Here is a 17,126-nt window from a genome sequence, read left to right on the forward strand (position 1 = left end):
CGTTCGCTCATCTCTAGTGCTAACGCTGAGAGATTCCATGATCAGACAATTGCCTATTCTTTGAATATGTGAGAAGTTATGACTTTTATGACAACCCTTTTGAAGTTCACAGTCTTTACAGATTAGTTTATCCCTCAAAGACCATCCTTTTTTTTTTTTACTTTTATTTACTGTTTTCCTCCCCACTTTCAAAAAAATCTTTTACTTCTCATCGACGTAGCTGTATGAGTGCTTGTTTTTTGCAGGACAAGTTGTATTTTTCAATGATTCTATTTAATGTGCCATATAATGTACTGAAAAACTTAAAAAAAAATTTCGACATAGTTGTGTGGGGGCCTGTTTTTTGCAGGACATCCTGTAGTTTCTATTGGCACCATTTTGGAGTAATATGACTTTTTTTGATACCTTTTTAAATAACATTATTACTTGAAGATGGGGTAATCAAACAAACACAATTCTGGCGTTTTTTTTCTGGCATTCACCATGCGGGACAACTTAATGTTTTACTTTGATAGAATAAAGTTTTACGGATGCAGCGAAACTAAATTTGCTTCCAATCCCTCTCCATACAAACTTTGAACGTACAGAATGCAACTGTATGCCCCCTGTCAATAAGAGGTTAACAATAACAGGTACACAAGGTGAAGACAGACAGTTCAATAATCTACATGAAATAATATTTGGTGAAGAGGGATCTGTATTCCAAGTATTTGAAGTATCCAGCAAAAGTAATACAAAGACGAGGAAAAAATAGACTACTGGAAATGCGTCTACAAAACTCAACAAATCGCTGTTTTTTTTTGTTTTTTTTTCCTTAAATGGCCACTAAGTTTTCAAATAACTTGTGTATATATGATAGTTGGTGCAATAACAAACAAAACTGTTAGTTACTTAAAACTACATTTTTGTGCTAAATAATAAGTCAAGTGCTATCTCTCCCCTAGTTTTCTGTCCACTGTCTGCTGACGATTGACCTGGACATGTGGGGACATTACAACAGCAGTGAGGAGAGGGGGATGATTGAAATGTATAGAGCGTATAGGGGAGGGCAAAATAGGAGAAGACTCCCACAGATGCTGCCTGCAAGCTAATAGTCACTTTTTCCTGTGTTTTGGCTACATAGATCACACCTCCTCTGCTTGCTCTTGCTGTATATTGTTCTACAACATGCTGTTATGTCTGTGTGCTTTACACATACTAGAGAGCAGAATCTGCAGTTCTCTGTGTACAGTCTATAGAACAAAGCATTGTAGCTAGGCTTCTCCCACTAGTGCTGAGAGGACTGCAAATCAGATGTACACCCTGTAGAGGGAAAAATAGGGGAAAAATGCAGAATACAAGTCATAATCAACAGGGTTAATCCTCATAGATGCACAAGGCAGTTTATTATTAAGTCGTTTGAAAAATTAGGTACACTTTAAATAATACCAACCTATTCCACCATGTTGTATACCGATTTTCAGTACTTACTGTTCTCTTATCTAAATTCACTACCTCAAACCAATTCACATATGAGTTAAACTGGCTTTATATGAAGTTAGCCTGTCGATATGGTTATGATCAAGCCTTTTGCATTGTCCCCTCAAAGCCGTATAAGATTAGCAGAAAATATTAAGACAATTATGTAACTCATTTGATGTATTATAATAATAATAATATAATAATAATGATCCTATCTACATTGTGCTTATTTGTCTCAAAATGAACTTGTCCATGCTTCAGAATGAGACCCAAAATGTGTTCAATATAGTGGTACCAGGATTAGTAGTGATGACATCTGAGCTTGATCGGTATTGCCCTGATTATTTATTTATTTTTTTATGGGTGTAACTGGGTCATTATTGTTTTTCCTTGGAGTGGAACAAACAGGGGTATTAAGCCGCACTATGCTGACAAACCACTGCATGGAATAGAAGAGTGGTGCACTTAAGAGGGGTTGGAAAGGGGTTAGCAGATGGTGCTAGTCACCAGGGACAGCTGTTGTGTCCTGGCTTTTATTATTCCATCCTGTCACACCAGATCTTTTTAGCAAGGAAATGCAAGATTACATATCCCAAAGGGAGTCTCTCTGAAAGATGTCTTTTTGATTTTCTGCCATTTTACTATGAGACACATTTTGAGCATTTAGCCTTGTGTATGCATTCAGCATTCTGTATGATACTTCTGGCTGATGAGACCTAGTCTAATGCATTCAGGGGCTTACGTGACATAAAGCTTTCGTATGATGAATGTTTGATTTTATTCTGTATAGTATCAAACCCAGAAAGTTTAGTAATATATTTCAGGAACTTGAAGTATACTTCATAACAGCATTATGATGGATAATGCCTTTGCAGTTAAACACCTGATTTTTATCTCTATTGTCTGTCTAGAACTTGTCTCTTAAAATGTATTAAATGGTGCTCGTCTGAAGGAACATTTCAACTGGGAAATCCAATGTAATAATGTTTTTCCTTAATTTTTAATATTTCAAGTGTATGATTTCAGTGACTGTCTATACACTTAAACCAGGATGATTAGGAAGAACTAGAATTGGATACATTTCAATGATTTATGAGCTATTTTGCTTTGTATGTGGAGGGGTTTTTGCCAATGAGTTTGAAGTAATTGTATCCAAAGTGACTGTTAAGTAAAAGCAGATGGCAATCTAGGGAATCAAATAAAATCAATCAGTAAGTGGATTAGTTGGAGAAAGGGTAGGCAATTGATCAGTAGGACTCATGATATGTCTGGGTCCTCGGCCTGCATATAGGAAAAGTGTTAATGTACAAACCATTAACTGCTCAATGTCAACAGTCTTCATAAATGAGAGATTTACTCCTGTATGCTTAACGAATCCACGCTGTCTGTAACACTATTGAATGCTCAGACCGTTACTTGTGTGGATATAATTTTACACTTGTAGGGCCTTCCTCTGGATCAACATGGGGGTGCGGAAACAGGCTGAACTGGATGGACATTTGTCTTTATTCAGTCTAGCATACTACGTTACATAGTTCAATATTTACAAGAAAATCAAACTACTAACAACCACTTGACAGTGAGTATGTGAGTGCTTCTGATCCTCCGCCCCCTGGTGACATCAAAGGTCCTACAACATATATAAAACGCAGAGCCTAACAGAAGAACAACTTGGTTAGGGCTCTTGAAAAGGGAAGGACAAAAATAACAAAATAACAATACAACTAAGCTGTTATTGTCTCAGACAGAACTCTGTAGTCCTGACAGAAGACACCGACCTACTGTCACCTCAGCGATCCAGCAAACTGAAGGACCTGCGGTGATGTTGAGGTTGTGGGAGGAGCCATTGTGCAGTTTGGTAGAAAGTATTGTATACTGGATAAGCGGACAGCAGCTATTACCAGAACCTGTGATCATGTCACTGTCATGTGATCACCTGTGTAGGTGGAGTCAGGAACCACATGACCAGGGGCTCATCAATGTATCCAGAAGTCTGGTGATGAGTGGAAATCAGGATGGATGTGGATGTAGTACAGCTGTGTGTGAATTAGGATGTAGGAGAGCTAAGTGTGTCTTGTGTGTGAATTAGGATGTATGTAGTAGAGCTATGTGTGTGAATCAGGATGTAACAGAGCTGAGCTGTGTGTGTAATGTGGGGTGTCAGGATGGCTGTAGTAGTGCTGTGTGTGTGGGGATCATAATGGATGTACCATGTAGTAGAGCTGTGTGTGTAATGTATGGAAATCAAGATGGATGTAGTAGAGCTGTGTGCGTAATGTGTGGGGATCATAATGATTGTAGCAGAGGTGTGTGTGTGTGTGTGAATCAGGATGTAGCAGAGCTGTGTGTCATGTGCTATATGTGGGGTCAGGATGGATGTAGTAGAGCTGTGTGTGTGATGTGTGTGAATCAAGATGTAGCAGAGCTGTGTGTAATGCATGGGGATCAAGATGGATGTAGTCCAGCTGTGTGTGTAATGCGGAGGATTCGGGATGTAGTAGAGCTGTGTGTGTGATGTGTGGGGATCATAATGGATGTACTATGTAGCACAGCTGTGTGTCGCATTGTGCCACCAGAAACACTGGTACTATGATTTCCTAATAATGACTAGTATTTGTATATACCTTTAGGTCTGTTATTAAATACGGAGTTTATTTGGTGTGTTTAATTTTTCTCTTCTACCCTGTGGCTTCCCTGTTTAATCTACTTTCAGACAAACTTATTTTAGGCCTATATTTGGTTCACTTTTTAAAGACCGTAATGCAGAGCTAAGGTAAATCTATGTATCTATTCACAAGTCTGTATTTTTAATGGCCTTTTAAAAAAAAAAAAAAAGGCAGCAGTATGACCTATTTTTCCCATATTTGCCTCCGTATTGCTATTTTCGGCAAATACGGATCAGTATTTGCACAGTATGAAATATATGGAGGCAAATACTGAATGAATATGATATACTGATGACTTACAGTTGTAAGGTCATCTGTAACATTGTATAACACAAATCTATATTATGGACGTATGACAATATGCTTGTCTGAAACCTGCCTACAGACTAAGTTCTTATGGGCAGGGTTCCTCCTCCAATTACCTCATTGTGGATGTTCATTAGTCTTTGCTATTTTGCAGATTTATGATTTTTCTGATCAGCATTACACAGTATGTTGGCACTATGTAAATAAAGGTTTTTATTATGTGGCTTCCATTCTTTTTCATACAATTAGGTCAGAGGTTTCCAACCATGAACTACTAACCTTGTTTGCGCAGGCAGAGAACGTTGTCTATTGTCCTGTATTATCCAGTGTGGAAACACTGCGTTATTTTATGAAGTGGTAATGAATAGTACAGTGACCCACTTACAGAACATGAAATATTAGTCGGATGGAATTTCCCTTTACAAATAAAGAAAAACCTATTCTGCATTTTCATGGAGTCTATAAATTGAATAATTCAGCAAAACCTTGCAATTTAAGACCTTGGTCCAGAGAAAAGATTTTGTACCATTTGCTAGACACCAGATGGCTGTATTAAAGGCGAGGGTATCAGCAAATGGCAAGTATGTAATCTGGGCTTTGAAGACTATAGAGCAGTATTAGCCATAGTATTGCCGTGATGCTTGAATCATGTATTTGTAGCTTCTGAATAGCCAGGCTTTGTCCGCTGGAACAAAATCCGTATTAGAGCACTAGCCATATAAGATTTTATATTTCCCTATTTATGGTCAGGCACACTGGGCTGAGTGTGGACTTTCACTACAGTAAAGGCTATGGAACTGATTACAGCCGCAGTGTTGCTCAAATTACTGTATTTAATTGGAATTTCACATAAAAAAAAGTAGTTTTGACTTCTGTATAAATGTATTACAACTCCTCTGTTATGCCCCTTTATGTAAGGTAATGGTCTGCTATCCCTTTAATACTTGGAAGGCCAATGGTCTATCCCAAGGGTTTTTATCACCTACTGACAGGATAGGTGACGTGTGAGTGTTGGGTGTCTGACCACTGGCACCTCCTGTAATGAGTGTCCCAAGTTCCTAGTTTGAAGGGAGTAGTGGTCACATATGTACTACCGCTCTATTCACTGTCTATGGGACTCACGGCACTGGCGTAACTATAGGGAATGCAGGGGATGTGGTTGCACCTGGGCCCAGGAGCCTTAGGGGGCCCATAAGGCCTCTCTTCTCCATATAGGGAGCCCAGTACTATCAATAAAGCATTATAGTTGGGGGGCCCCTGTTAAAGATTTTCCATTGGGGCCCTGAAGCTTCAAGTTACGCCTCTGACTCACGGAGATGGCGAAATGCTGTACTCTGTTATCTCCATCAGTGGGATAATCTAAATATTTATGGCCCAACCCCTATAACCACTAAGGATACTGCAAATTTCATCCCTGTCTATAATATTGCTAGGATTATATAGAGCCTCATGTGGCGCAGAGTGTAAGCTCTCGCTCACACCTGAAGGTTGCAAGTTCAAACCCCGAATGGTTCAGGTAGCCGGCTCAAGGTTGACTCAGCCTTCCATCCTACGAGGTCGGTAAAATGAGTACCCAGCTTGGTGGGGGGTAATAAATAAAAATTACCTTTTAATAGTGAGGACTGGATTTTTTATTTGGCTCAAGAAAGCCATACCTAAGGGCAGCCAATCAGGAAAGGGCACCTTAACCTTGGGTCAGGGGCAGTTTATAGTTCATCCAATGACTTATTGATGCAGTAGTCTATTCAATGTTTATTTTTTTTTACCATAGCTTAGTATGTATACACTTTGTTGTATTGTTCTCGGTCAACTGTGGTAAAGATTTGTGTATCTATCGACCCCTGACCTTGTCTTTTTTCCACTTGCTCATCAGAATCTCATTGTAGGGCTTTTTGCTTGTAGGTCTCTGAGCTATAAGCCCAGTACGGGAAATAATAGTTATTAAATGTATAACTCATGTTTGCCAAGGTACATACAAAAAAGGATCCCTACTACCCCCACCAATATGGCCTATAACCAAAAAAATAAGTTATGGAATACTGTTCTTTCAGGTCTGCTTCTGGGGGTTTGGAAATTCTGTTGGGGGCCATTTCTTATGGATGCCTGGTGGCATTTTAAGGGCTCATGCCCACAACTGTGTTCTGCCCAGCATAGTGTACTGCCCCATGTCACTGGCATTTTAGAGAACATTTAAAAGAGACTTTTGTTTGTTTTTTTAGTTTTTGCTGTAGGGTCAAAACCACTTTGAAATCTGCATGTGGTTTCTAACCACTAATTGTGGTGGTTTTCGCTGTGGATTTCAGCCCTTGGTTGTTACAAGTGAAACACATTTATTTTACACATTTCATCTGTAAAAACATATGGTTGAAAATTGTCACAAAACAGCAGAAAATTCACTGTAAAACCGAATGCGGTTTTGACAGTTTACGCAAAAAGACTCATGCAAATGTACCCTTATGAGTGTGCATTTAGGATGCAATGTATATACTCCCTGCATTGGATGATGGCTATGTAGTCAGCTGTTCATCAGAATTTTGTACCTGTGTGCTCTCCTTGAATATACCATTGTGCTCTGTCTGCGGTCAAAAAGGTTTTGTTTTTTACAAAAAGCCAGTTTCTTTTTACATGCAGTTTTATTTTATTTTTTTTAAGACAAAGGTGGCTTCAAAAGATGTGGGAAATGTAAGGGAATGGCTAACACTACTTTCTCCTCTGGATTAACACAGTAGGGGCTATGAATTGGACCGGATGGGCCTGTCCTTTTTTATTTTTTCCAACCAAAACTATGTAATTATGAATTATTTATAATTCTAAAAACAATCTTTTACATTTCTTTACATCATACCTCACAAATTATTTTTCAAAGTCACATTACATAGTGATTGATTTCAGTTTTTCGTGGCTTCTTTACAGGGAATCTTTTTTTTTTTTTTTTTTTTTTTTTTTTTTTTTTTATGGTTTAAAGACGAAAAGCCATGAATTTCATACAGTGTTTGTAGCACATTTAATATTTCCCTTTTGACTATCTGCTATAATCTGACTGCAATGTGTTTTTGCCTTTTGAAAAGGAAGAAATGGCAGGAAAGGTGTGACTAAAAGCTTCTGGGCAGAAGCTTGCGGCTTGGATATAGCACTGGGTGCTCCTCCCCGCCAGAGTTTACTTGGTTTAGAACAGCACCCAGGCCGTACGTGCTAGCATCGGTCTGCACTACAAATCTCCTAGGGTGAAAACATCCTAATGTCTGTTTATAGGCAATGAAACCCACAAATGAAGCGTTCTAGAGTATGAACACAGGCTGCTGGTGTGTGCTTAGAAGATTGTCTGGACTGTTATCTTCAAGCTAGATGCAAACCGTTGCCCCTATGTTATAATTTACCCCCCAGAAGCCACTTTAAGGGTGTGTTCACACATACTGGAAATGCTGCAGAGTTTCTGCAGCAAAATCTGCAGCATTTCCACATGAAATTAGAGTCAGATTTTTACACCATTGGTGCGGATTGTGACTCGAAATCAGCCGTTGATCCACAGCAGTTTTCACCTTGTTAAACACTCCTTTCACCTCCGAATACTGACCATACCGAGAGTGCTGCAGACACCGGGAACTGCTACTGAGCACCACTGTTGGCATTCATAGGATGCAGAAGTGGCATCACATGAATGCCCCCAGTGGTGCTCAGTAGCAGTGCCCGAAGTCTGCAGCACTCTCGGTATGGTCAGTATTTAGAAGTTCAGAGGAGTGCTGCACAGGCTAAAATAAGCTGTGGATCCGCAACTGAATTTATGTCAAAATCCGCACCAATGCTGCAGATTTTGACTCTTTTTGATGCGCAAATGCTGCAAAGTTTACTGCTGTAGAAAATTTCTACAGCATTTCTGCTAAGTGTGAACATACTCTTAATGCTCCAAGAGCCAGTTTGACTTTGTGCATTTATATGGAGTTTATTTAGAGACCTCTACGGTAAACCACCCATAAAAGCTGCCAGTGGCATTTTGTTTTGCCCACCTGGTCCCTATGAGATGCATGCATACATACCTATATATAGGCCAACAGACAGTGTGTAAATGTATGTACACACACTCGTAAACAATATTCACGGTTTAAAAAAAACAAAGTTCCCCAGTACCATATGGGCGATATTCTCTGTTAACAAGCTGAGCTGACCCACATCTGTCTTTCGATAGTCCAATAGTTTAGCTGCTCGCTTTGTCTCTCTGTCATCTCGCTAACTTTCCAGTCCTAGCAGTTAATCCCCTATTGTGTGCTGGTAATCTATGGATTATATCAGTGCGAAATGCAGCTCAGTGGTTTATAGTATATCATGCTTAGATTCAACATTAGAATTTCTTTAATTAAAATGTAATTCCACTGGATTTCTTCAGGAAGTATTAACATGCTATTGTCTGGGCACATCCTTCTAGAAGGGCACTCGGTTGGGTTCATGAAGCTCACCACAGTATTACACATGGTGTATTGGGAGCTTCAGAATGAGTAGAAAGCCTTATTTGCAGCCAGTGTTTGACAGATTGTTGTTTGTCACACTGATGACAACTAGATGCCTTTTAGCTGCCAGATAAATAGTCTTAATAAAAAGAATCTGTCAGAGTAAAGCACAACTCTCCAAAGGAATTTAATCCCCAACTTCGCTCTTTGCCCAGCACTGTATGTCAGTTCTGAATTGCTTGCCAACTCTTGAGATGTGTTCTCTCTCTCTCTCTCTCTCTCTCTCTCTCTCTCCCTCTCCCTCTCCCTCTCCCTCTCCCTCTCCCTCTCCCTCTCCCTCTCCCTCTCCCTCTCCCTCTCCCTCTCCCTCTCCCTCTCTCCCCCTCTCCCCCTCTCCCCCTCTCCCCCTCTCCCCCTCTCCCCCTCTCCCCCTCTCCCCCTCTCCCCCTCTCCCCCTCTCCCCCTCTCCCCCTCTCCCCCTCTCCCCGTTTAGGCAAAAAACCTTTGAAGCAAGTCTATCACTGTAGTCAACATTTGGTATTTGTATCTATAGTAGGAGACCTACTTTGTCCATACTATACTGTATATTTCTAGAGATACAAGTACTTTCCTGCTCTGTGGTATGGAACAGGCAGGTGAACACACTCGTATAAGTCTGCTTGCTTTATTGCCTTCATTGAAACACTCTATCAATTGACTATGCAACAGGGACACCTCAGTCATCTGTATTTATGGTGGTATCCGCCATCATTTGTCCTAAAAGTCAACATTTTACAGAATTGAGCAGAGCTAGCGCCTCTAAGGAGGCGATGCATGCATGACACATCTCTGTGTAGGCAGTGAAGGTGTCGGGAAAAAGATTTTTTTTTAGCATTTTCATTAACTTTTTTCTTAATTTTGGTTCACCTTTTTTCTATATACTCCGTCCCTGAGAGCATTCTTTATATTGGTAGAACAGCTGGTGAATGCTGGAGAAAACTTTTTTGCCCAATAGTAAACTCCCACCAGAAAGTTAAACCTTGTGTATCAAGCAACATATGCTTTGTATTTGACTGCACCAAGATGTTTACCACTCTCTAAACAATTCCGATTGCAGGAGAATGAACTCTGTGACAACTGGAAGGGAACTCTCTGCTGCCATTGGCTCTGAAATGATTCCCATGGTAAAACATTCGCTTTAGCTAAGTGAAATTTACATGACCTTTTACCCGTGAGGGGCAGACACTGCTCAGCTGTTGAGGTTATCATGTAATAGATGTATAGAAATCATGATAGTAGGAAGACTGGTCATGTGTTGGAAATAGTATATGACTGAGAGCCATAGTATGGTGCCTGTAACTGCTCGGTCGGATAATACGGTACTATCCTGGAGCCATTAGAGCTTTTTGCTAAATACAGTAATCTTCTAGAGTAAAGCATTTGTTGGCCTTGTGACTTATTTGGTTAGGCATCAGTTTATGATATGTTTATAAACTTTGCTAATCCTTTGGTTTACTTGTTAGCAGTTTATTAGTTTTGAAGAAGCAGGGTCTCCTATTTCCTGTGTTCATTTGAATAATGAGAAGAGTATTCCAAAAATGTGTATTCTGCTTTATCCATAGTGAAGCGTTTATATTGTAGAATATCATACGCACTGGTGCAACTATAGGGGATGTGGTTGCACCCAGGCCCAGGACCCTTAGGGGGCCCATAAGGCCTCTCTCCTCCATATAAGGAGCCCAGTACTATGAATAACGAATTATAGTTGGGGGCCCTGTTATAGGTTTTGTATTGGAGCCCAGGAGCTTCACGTTACGCCTCTGCATTAAGGGGTTAAGAGAAGTTGGGGGCGCCAAGATAAACTTTTGCACCCGAGCCCATGAGCCTTAGCTACGCCCTTGATCATACGTGTTTATTCCATAACCCCTAGATTATTCCACAGTTTTGATTCTGCAGGAAAGTATATTCCTAGTCAACAAGAGTATACAATAGAGGAGCTGACATTTTATAATGGGCAGTATGTGAAAACCAGTCAGTAGTGCCTGTGTATGATGTCTGTTTCCTGTTTAATGGGCATCATAGAGACGTCCTTACTGATCGAATTGTCACAGACTGCCCTTTGAAAGACAAAGGTATACACCTAGAGAGGCCACCCCAGAGCTGCATGCTCTAGGAGTTTGGGGCCTGTTCTAAGAGTTACAGACCCAAGTGAAGTTGTGCATTCCATACATCATCTTCCCTTATCCTGCTATAGTTCCTTACGGCCCTTTTACACTGCACAATTACTGTGCAAACCGCTCGTTGGATCACGCGACTTGCGCCATAATTGTGCAGTGTAAAAGCACATAGTGAAAGAACAATTGGTGATAAATTACTGATCGGATCTTTCATGCAGACCATAAAATCATCATTGGCAGTCGTTCCTCTATAAAAGACTGCCTGCCTACTGTGGTTTGGAGGTAGGTGGCCAGAATCTGTAGGGCGCTCCACCTCCATTCTTTTGTGATGAGTGCTACTATGTAGAAGCACAGGAGTGCTCATTGCTGGGATGGCTGTTGGGCACTTCAGTGCGTCCCTTGTAAAAAGGGCTTTAGGTGTTTAAAAAATGTCTGAGTTTAGAATAAGAAAAAAAGGTCTACATCCCCCCCCCACACACACACACACACATAGACACCACAAGCAGCAACAGTGCCGTTCCTATCTATGGACATTGTCTGGTACTGCAGCTTAGCTTTATAAATGTTGATTACATAGCCTACTCTTATACAGCTCAGTACTTTGAGCCCCTACAGTGGCTTTGCAGAGGGGCGACTTGTTTGAATGTTATTTTGTACACAGATTTGACTTAGATCGTGAACTGGAATGTACAGACTGCAAACTACACCTTTATAAAAAACCAAGGGTTCATAAAGCTCTTGGGGTCTTTTTGCACAGAACAACTGTTGCTCTTGTGCTTTCACACAGGAGGTAGGATCACTCATAGAATGGAGGTGGAGCGCCCCGGAGATCGCTTCCGCCCACCTTCATTCACAGTAAACAGGCCGTCGTTAATAGTTGGACTGCCTGTTTACACAGGCCCATCATAGTTTGATGCCTATTCCTGCAGAAACTAAACGATGAATGAATTATTTTTCATCGTTCATTCGCTGCTGGCATTTACACTGAACAATTATCGTTCAGATTCCCCGGTCCAGCAAGAAACTGAATGACATCATTCAGTGTAAAAGGGCCCTTACTCGACTGGCATCAAAGTGCTGTTCTGTTTATCGGTCTCCTTTGCGATTGTCCAATTTCATCATCAGTTCCTCTATATCTCATTGGTGTGAAAGTGTTAGATTAATGCTTTAAAATCTAATAAACGAATTGTAATCATATAATATAATAAATTTAGAGCATTTGGGTGGCGAAATCTATGCCAGTTTAGCAATCTGTTGAACAATTGTCTAGGACAATTTGCGTCTTAGTAGTTTTTACAGCGTGGATTTTGAAATCTGCTTTGTGAAAAATTAGAATTGATATGACAATTTTTTGAATGGGAACCGCGTCAAGCAGCCCAAACTGATTTACCCCATTGACTGGCTAAATCATTGAGCAGATCTCATAAAACTTGCGTCAAAACTCTGAGGCTGAGCCTCAGAGTTCTGTCAAGGACTGAAGTGTCGAAGCATGTTGAAAAAATCTGATGTGTATCTGACACTGTGGATGTAGCCTTAAAGGGAACCACGTGTGAATGAGGCCTTAAAGAGTGTGTGTCAGCTGGAACACTCTGTATAAACTGCAGTCAGCATGTTATAGAGCAGGAGGAGCTGAGCAGATTGATATATAGTTTATGGGGGAAGATTCGGTACAACTTGTATTTTATTCATTTAAACATCTGCTTATTCTGAGCCGAACAGTCCAGTGGGCGGAGCGATCAGTGATTGACAGCTGTGTAGGACTGTGCATAGAGAGGTAGCTGTCTATCACTGATAGGACTGCTCAGCTCAAAATAAGCAGATGTTTAAATGAACAGTCCTATCAGTGATAGAAAGCTACCTCTCTATGCATAGGCCTACACAGCTGTCAATCACTGATGGCTCCGCCCACTGGACTGTTTGGCTCAGAATAAGATGTTTAAATGAATAAACTACAAGTTGTACTAAATCTTTCTCCATAAAACTATATATCAATCTGCTCAGCTCCTCCTGCTCTATAACATGTCTATAGTTTAGACAACATGTTCAAGTGGGACAGGTTCCCTTTAATATACTTTACTGTCCGCATTCTATATCCCAACAAACTGCTGGTGCCCACCCTTAGTATTTATACCGTTGTGTTTTGTGCATTAAGCAATAATTGATAATAGATGTGTCCCAACAGATTGCTGTCCTTTCCTCTAAAGTAGCCACTCTATGAATGGCATCCCATGCCCCTATATATTTTGTCGGTAACTGGTAAAACCGACCTAAAGAGGAACAACCATAATGTAACATCTTATGTTACATGTTGCTGCACTTTTCTCTTTACAGTACCTTTGGATTTGTATTGGGATACTTCTATATTGTTAGTAATCCAGTTGAGACTCTCAGATTTATAGTGTGACTATCCCAGAGAAGAATACCAAGTGCTGGAAGCTCCTCGCATGAGCCCGCCAGGCAGAATATTAATGTCAGGCTGCACACTGTGTTCTGCCACCTTGTTTTGCTTTGTCTGCCACCACCTCTTGTATAATGAATTATTTTGTGCTGATTAAGCCATGCATACATCTTGCATGCTAGTTTGCTAGATTTATGTGGTGGGAAATGAAAGTGCCTTCAACTGCTTTCCATAAACACAAAAAGGTAATTTAAACATGTGGGTGACGTGATTGGAGGTGAATATCTGTCCTATGTACAAAGTGTCATCTGGTTGGAGTTTCTCAAGAGTTTTTTTTATGGGAGGGAGGGGCAGGGGTGATGGTGGTGGTAATTTAATTTTTTTTAATGTTGCGCCTCACATTGCATTCTTTGTTCTTATGACCTAGTTTCCTAACAGCTGCAGCTTGCAACAGTAGCTGCTGTATGTACTTGGAAGTTGTCATCAGATTTTTACTGACTCTTGCCTCTCTCTATGTGCAGGTTGCTTTGAATGCTGCATTAAGTGCTTGGGAGGAGTTCCATATGCTTCACTGGTGGCGACCATTCTGTGCTTTTCTGGAGTGGCCCTCTTCTGCGGCTGTGGTCATGTGGCCCTCACTGGAACACTGAATATCCTTGAACAGCACTTTTCCTCGAATGCCAGTGACCATGCTCTTCTTACTGAAGTGTGAGTATTTACACCAAACAGCTTAATGCTGTAAAGGTCAAGTCTTGACACCACAGGCTACAAAGTTGTAGGACATTAATTCACTTGGATTGAAACTCTAATTGCATTATCTAGTAAAATTTGAATTTCATGTAAAAGTTCTCTAATACACAGTCATTCGTTAAAGTCACAAATGACGGATTATTTGTTCCATTTGCAGCGTCCGAGGACCGGGCCCAGCCTAGGCGACTGTGGGGTAGAGTTTGGGCCTTGTCACGGTGGCTCTACAGTCTCCCACCCGGATGGTAACTAGGGGGCTGAGGGCAGGCTACTAAATAGGTTAACCCACTGATGGTTTACCTTAGTCCTTTCGTCACTCGTGACGCCACTGTTCCGTCCTCTGCCTTGAATCCAGTTGTTAGCAATAAAGAGTCCACATACAGGGATTTAACCTTCAGAGCAAAACCGGGAACGGTCGGTGATGCTTGTTTACTAGAATTAACTTTGTATAGTTCAGCAATACACGCCAGCAGGAAAGCGGTACAAAACACAAAGTGGTGTAAAACACAAAGTGGTGTGACAGGGAGGATTCACGGGTAGGTAGGGGAAACCACAGTCCTGTTATCTGTGGGTCCTGATCCCGCAACACTCTTCCTTCTTTCTCCAGCTCTCTACCGGTCATTACCCACATTTGGAAAGTGGGTACGCTGCATGGCAGCTCCTCATTATCTCTCAGTCCTTCCCATCCATCAACATAAAAGTCCAGGTACATTGGGCCCAGGGCATTCACAAGGTATCCGCTTGGCCTCTTCCATCCTAGTGCTCCTCTAGGGACTGAGCAAAGTCTCTCCTACTCACAAGCAGTATACTCTAACTTCAGCTAACTCTCCAGCTGGGATGTTTCACACACTCCAGCAAGACGACCAGCTTTTTCTGTTACTTCTGTGTCTCTCCTTTTTTTTTTTTTCTTTTTTTCTTTCACGCACCTTGCAAATACATATTTATCACGAGGTCACATGACACGCAAAAGATACATTTCCAGACATAACCCAGACAGTAACTCATTCAGTGCTGCAGCTAGGCAATAGACGACATATTCATACACATAGAAGACACTGACAATGCAGTAAGCACGAGACAAATACATTCACACTGATGGAGGGGCCCCACTAACTCTGGGCCACTACACCTTCATCTGAAGGCAGCGTACATAAAAACCCTTTCACATGTATGGATCTTACTTTGCAACATATACATGTTGAACAACTCTTTCCATACATTTGTTTTCAATCTGGTACATGGAAGTGATAGAACTGCAGTAGTCCTCATAACTCATGAGACCTTGTATGCATATGTTACATGGCTGACACAATTTTTCACATAAAAAAGATGACCTTGTCAAGATAAAGTGGTTCAATTATAACAGTTAATGTTGCAGCTCCTTATTGCTGAGCTGCTAAAGGGACTATTTAATAAGTCATATAGGCAGCACTAGCTATGTATAACCGTGTTATATGTCAGATTTCAAACGCAATGCAAGACATTGGGGGAAGTTATAAATGACTTTACGTCAGAGTTTTGTCGTTACAAAGTTGCAAAATTTTATGCAAGTCGCACACTTGTGCCAAACTTTGACTTTTCTGCTTTTTATACCATCCTCACCACTTGTGTACGAAGTGGGCGCAGCTTGGGATGGGACAGGGCTGTCTGCAGCCTATTAGATTCACTTTGATTCACACCAGCTTCTGGCATAAATTATAGCATAAATCGGAAAGTGGAGCACAGTTGCATGAAGATGTGCTGAATGTAATAAGATGCTTGCGCCTTTTATTACACTTGGTGCATCCTGCTCTGTTGTCACTTATCTAAGACTGGAGTGTAAAACCCTGGACTTAAATAACTGTGCCCCATTGTTCATAGAAACAGTATTACAATAAACTAGTTCATTGATTCCTATTTCGTGTACACTAGGCCTTGTTAGTAAGCATATCAAACGTTCTTACAATCTATGGACTTAAGTAGTTGGCATTGGAGACATGACGTAAGTGTGTGAGGGAAGGGGCTCTTACTTTCGAAGCAAAATAAAGTAATTTAGGTCTACTTGGACACCCTGTAATGTCTTCCCCTTAAAGGGGGTTTCCAGTTCTAAACTATGGATAGCCTATTTTTAGGACGGATACAAGTAGAAAATTATCTTTAGGATAGGTCATCAGTAGGGATGAGCGAGTATACTCGCTAAGGCACTACTCACTCGAGTAATGCGCCTTAGACGAGTATCTCCCTGCTCGTCCCTAAAGATTCGGGGGCCGCCGCAGCTGAAAGGTGAGTTGCGGCGGGGAGCAGGGGAGAGCGGGCGGGAGAGAGGGAGAGAGAGAGATCTCCCCTCCGTTCCTCCCTGCTCTCCCCCGCAGCTCCCCGCCCTGCGCCGGCACCCGAATCTTTCGGGACGAGCGGGGAGATACTCAGCTAAGGCAAATTACTCGAGCGAGTAGTGCCTTAGCGAGTATACTCGCTCATCCCTAGTCATCAGTAGTAGATCGGTAGTAGATCACCAGAGGTCTGCTGCCCATGAGCCGCACAGATCAAAGGTTTCCCAGACCACTTTGTGCCTATGCACGGAGCTGATTTCTGCAGGAAGCAGATAGCTCCATTCTCACTGCGGTAGTCAGGCCTGGTATTACAAAGTTCCCCTTCACTTCAATGTGAACACAGCCTGTAGTACCAAGCCTGACCACTGCAGTGAGAAATGAGCTGTCTGCTTCTTGCCCAGCAAACAGCTGATCGGTGGGGGTCCCAGGTGACAGGCACTTACTGCTCTACTATTGGTGACCAATCCTGTGGATAGGCTATCAATAGTTTACAACTGGACAACCTCTTTAAGCTAGGGTTAGACAGTAACATTTGCTATCCCCAGCCTAAAACTTGTCCCTCACAAGACTATTACAAACAATCCTACCACAGAGAACTTAACATGGTTAGAAGACTTGTGCAAGTCAGTGTTACAAATGCG

The 17,126-nt window shown here is 41.4% G+C and overlaps 1 protein-coding gene across 6 annotated transcripts in view; it reads left to right on the forward strand.

The window, feature by feature from the left end:
- Positions 1 to 17,126, forward strand: part of GPM6B (glycoprotein M6B) — a 127,769-nt gene that overhangs the window by 99,301 nt on the left and 11,342 nt on the right. For all 6 annotated transcript variants that reach the window (XM_066578437.1, XM_066578410.1, XM_066578403.1 and 3 more), the window contains one exon: positions 13,951 to 14,137. In XM_066578437.1, the coding sequence (XP_066434534.1) occupies positions 13,951 to 14,137 (187 nt within the window). The remainder of the gene's footprint in view (positions 1 to 13,950; positions 14,138 to 17,126) is intronic.

This window comes from Eleutherodactylus coqui, chromosome 1 (assembly GCF_035609145.1).
Source record: "Eleutherodactylus coqui strain aEleCoq1 chromosome 1, aEleCoq1.hap1, whole genome shotgun sequence".
NCBI lineage: Eukaryota > Metazoa > Chordata > Amphibia > Anura > Eleutherodactylidae > Eleutherodactylus > Eleutherodactylus coqui.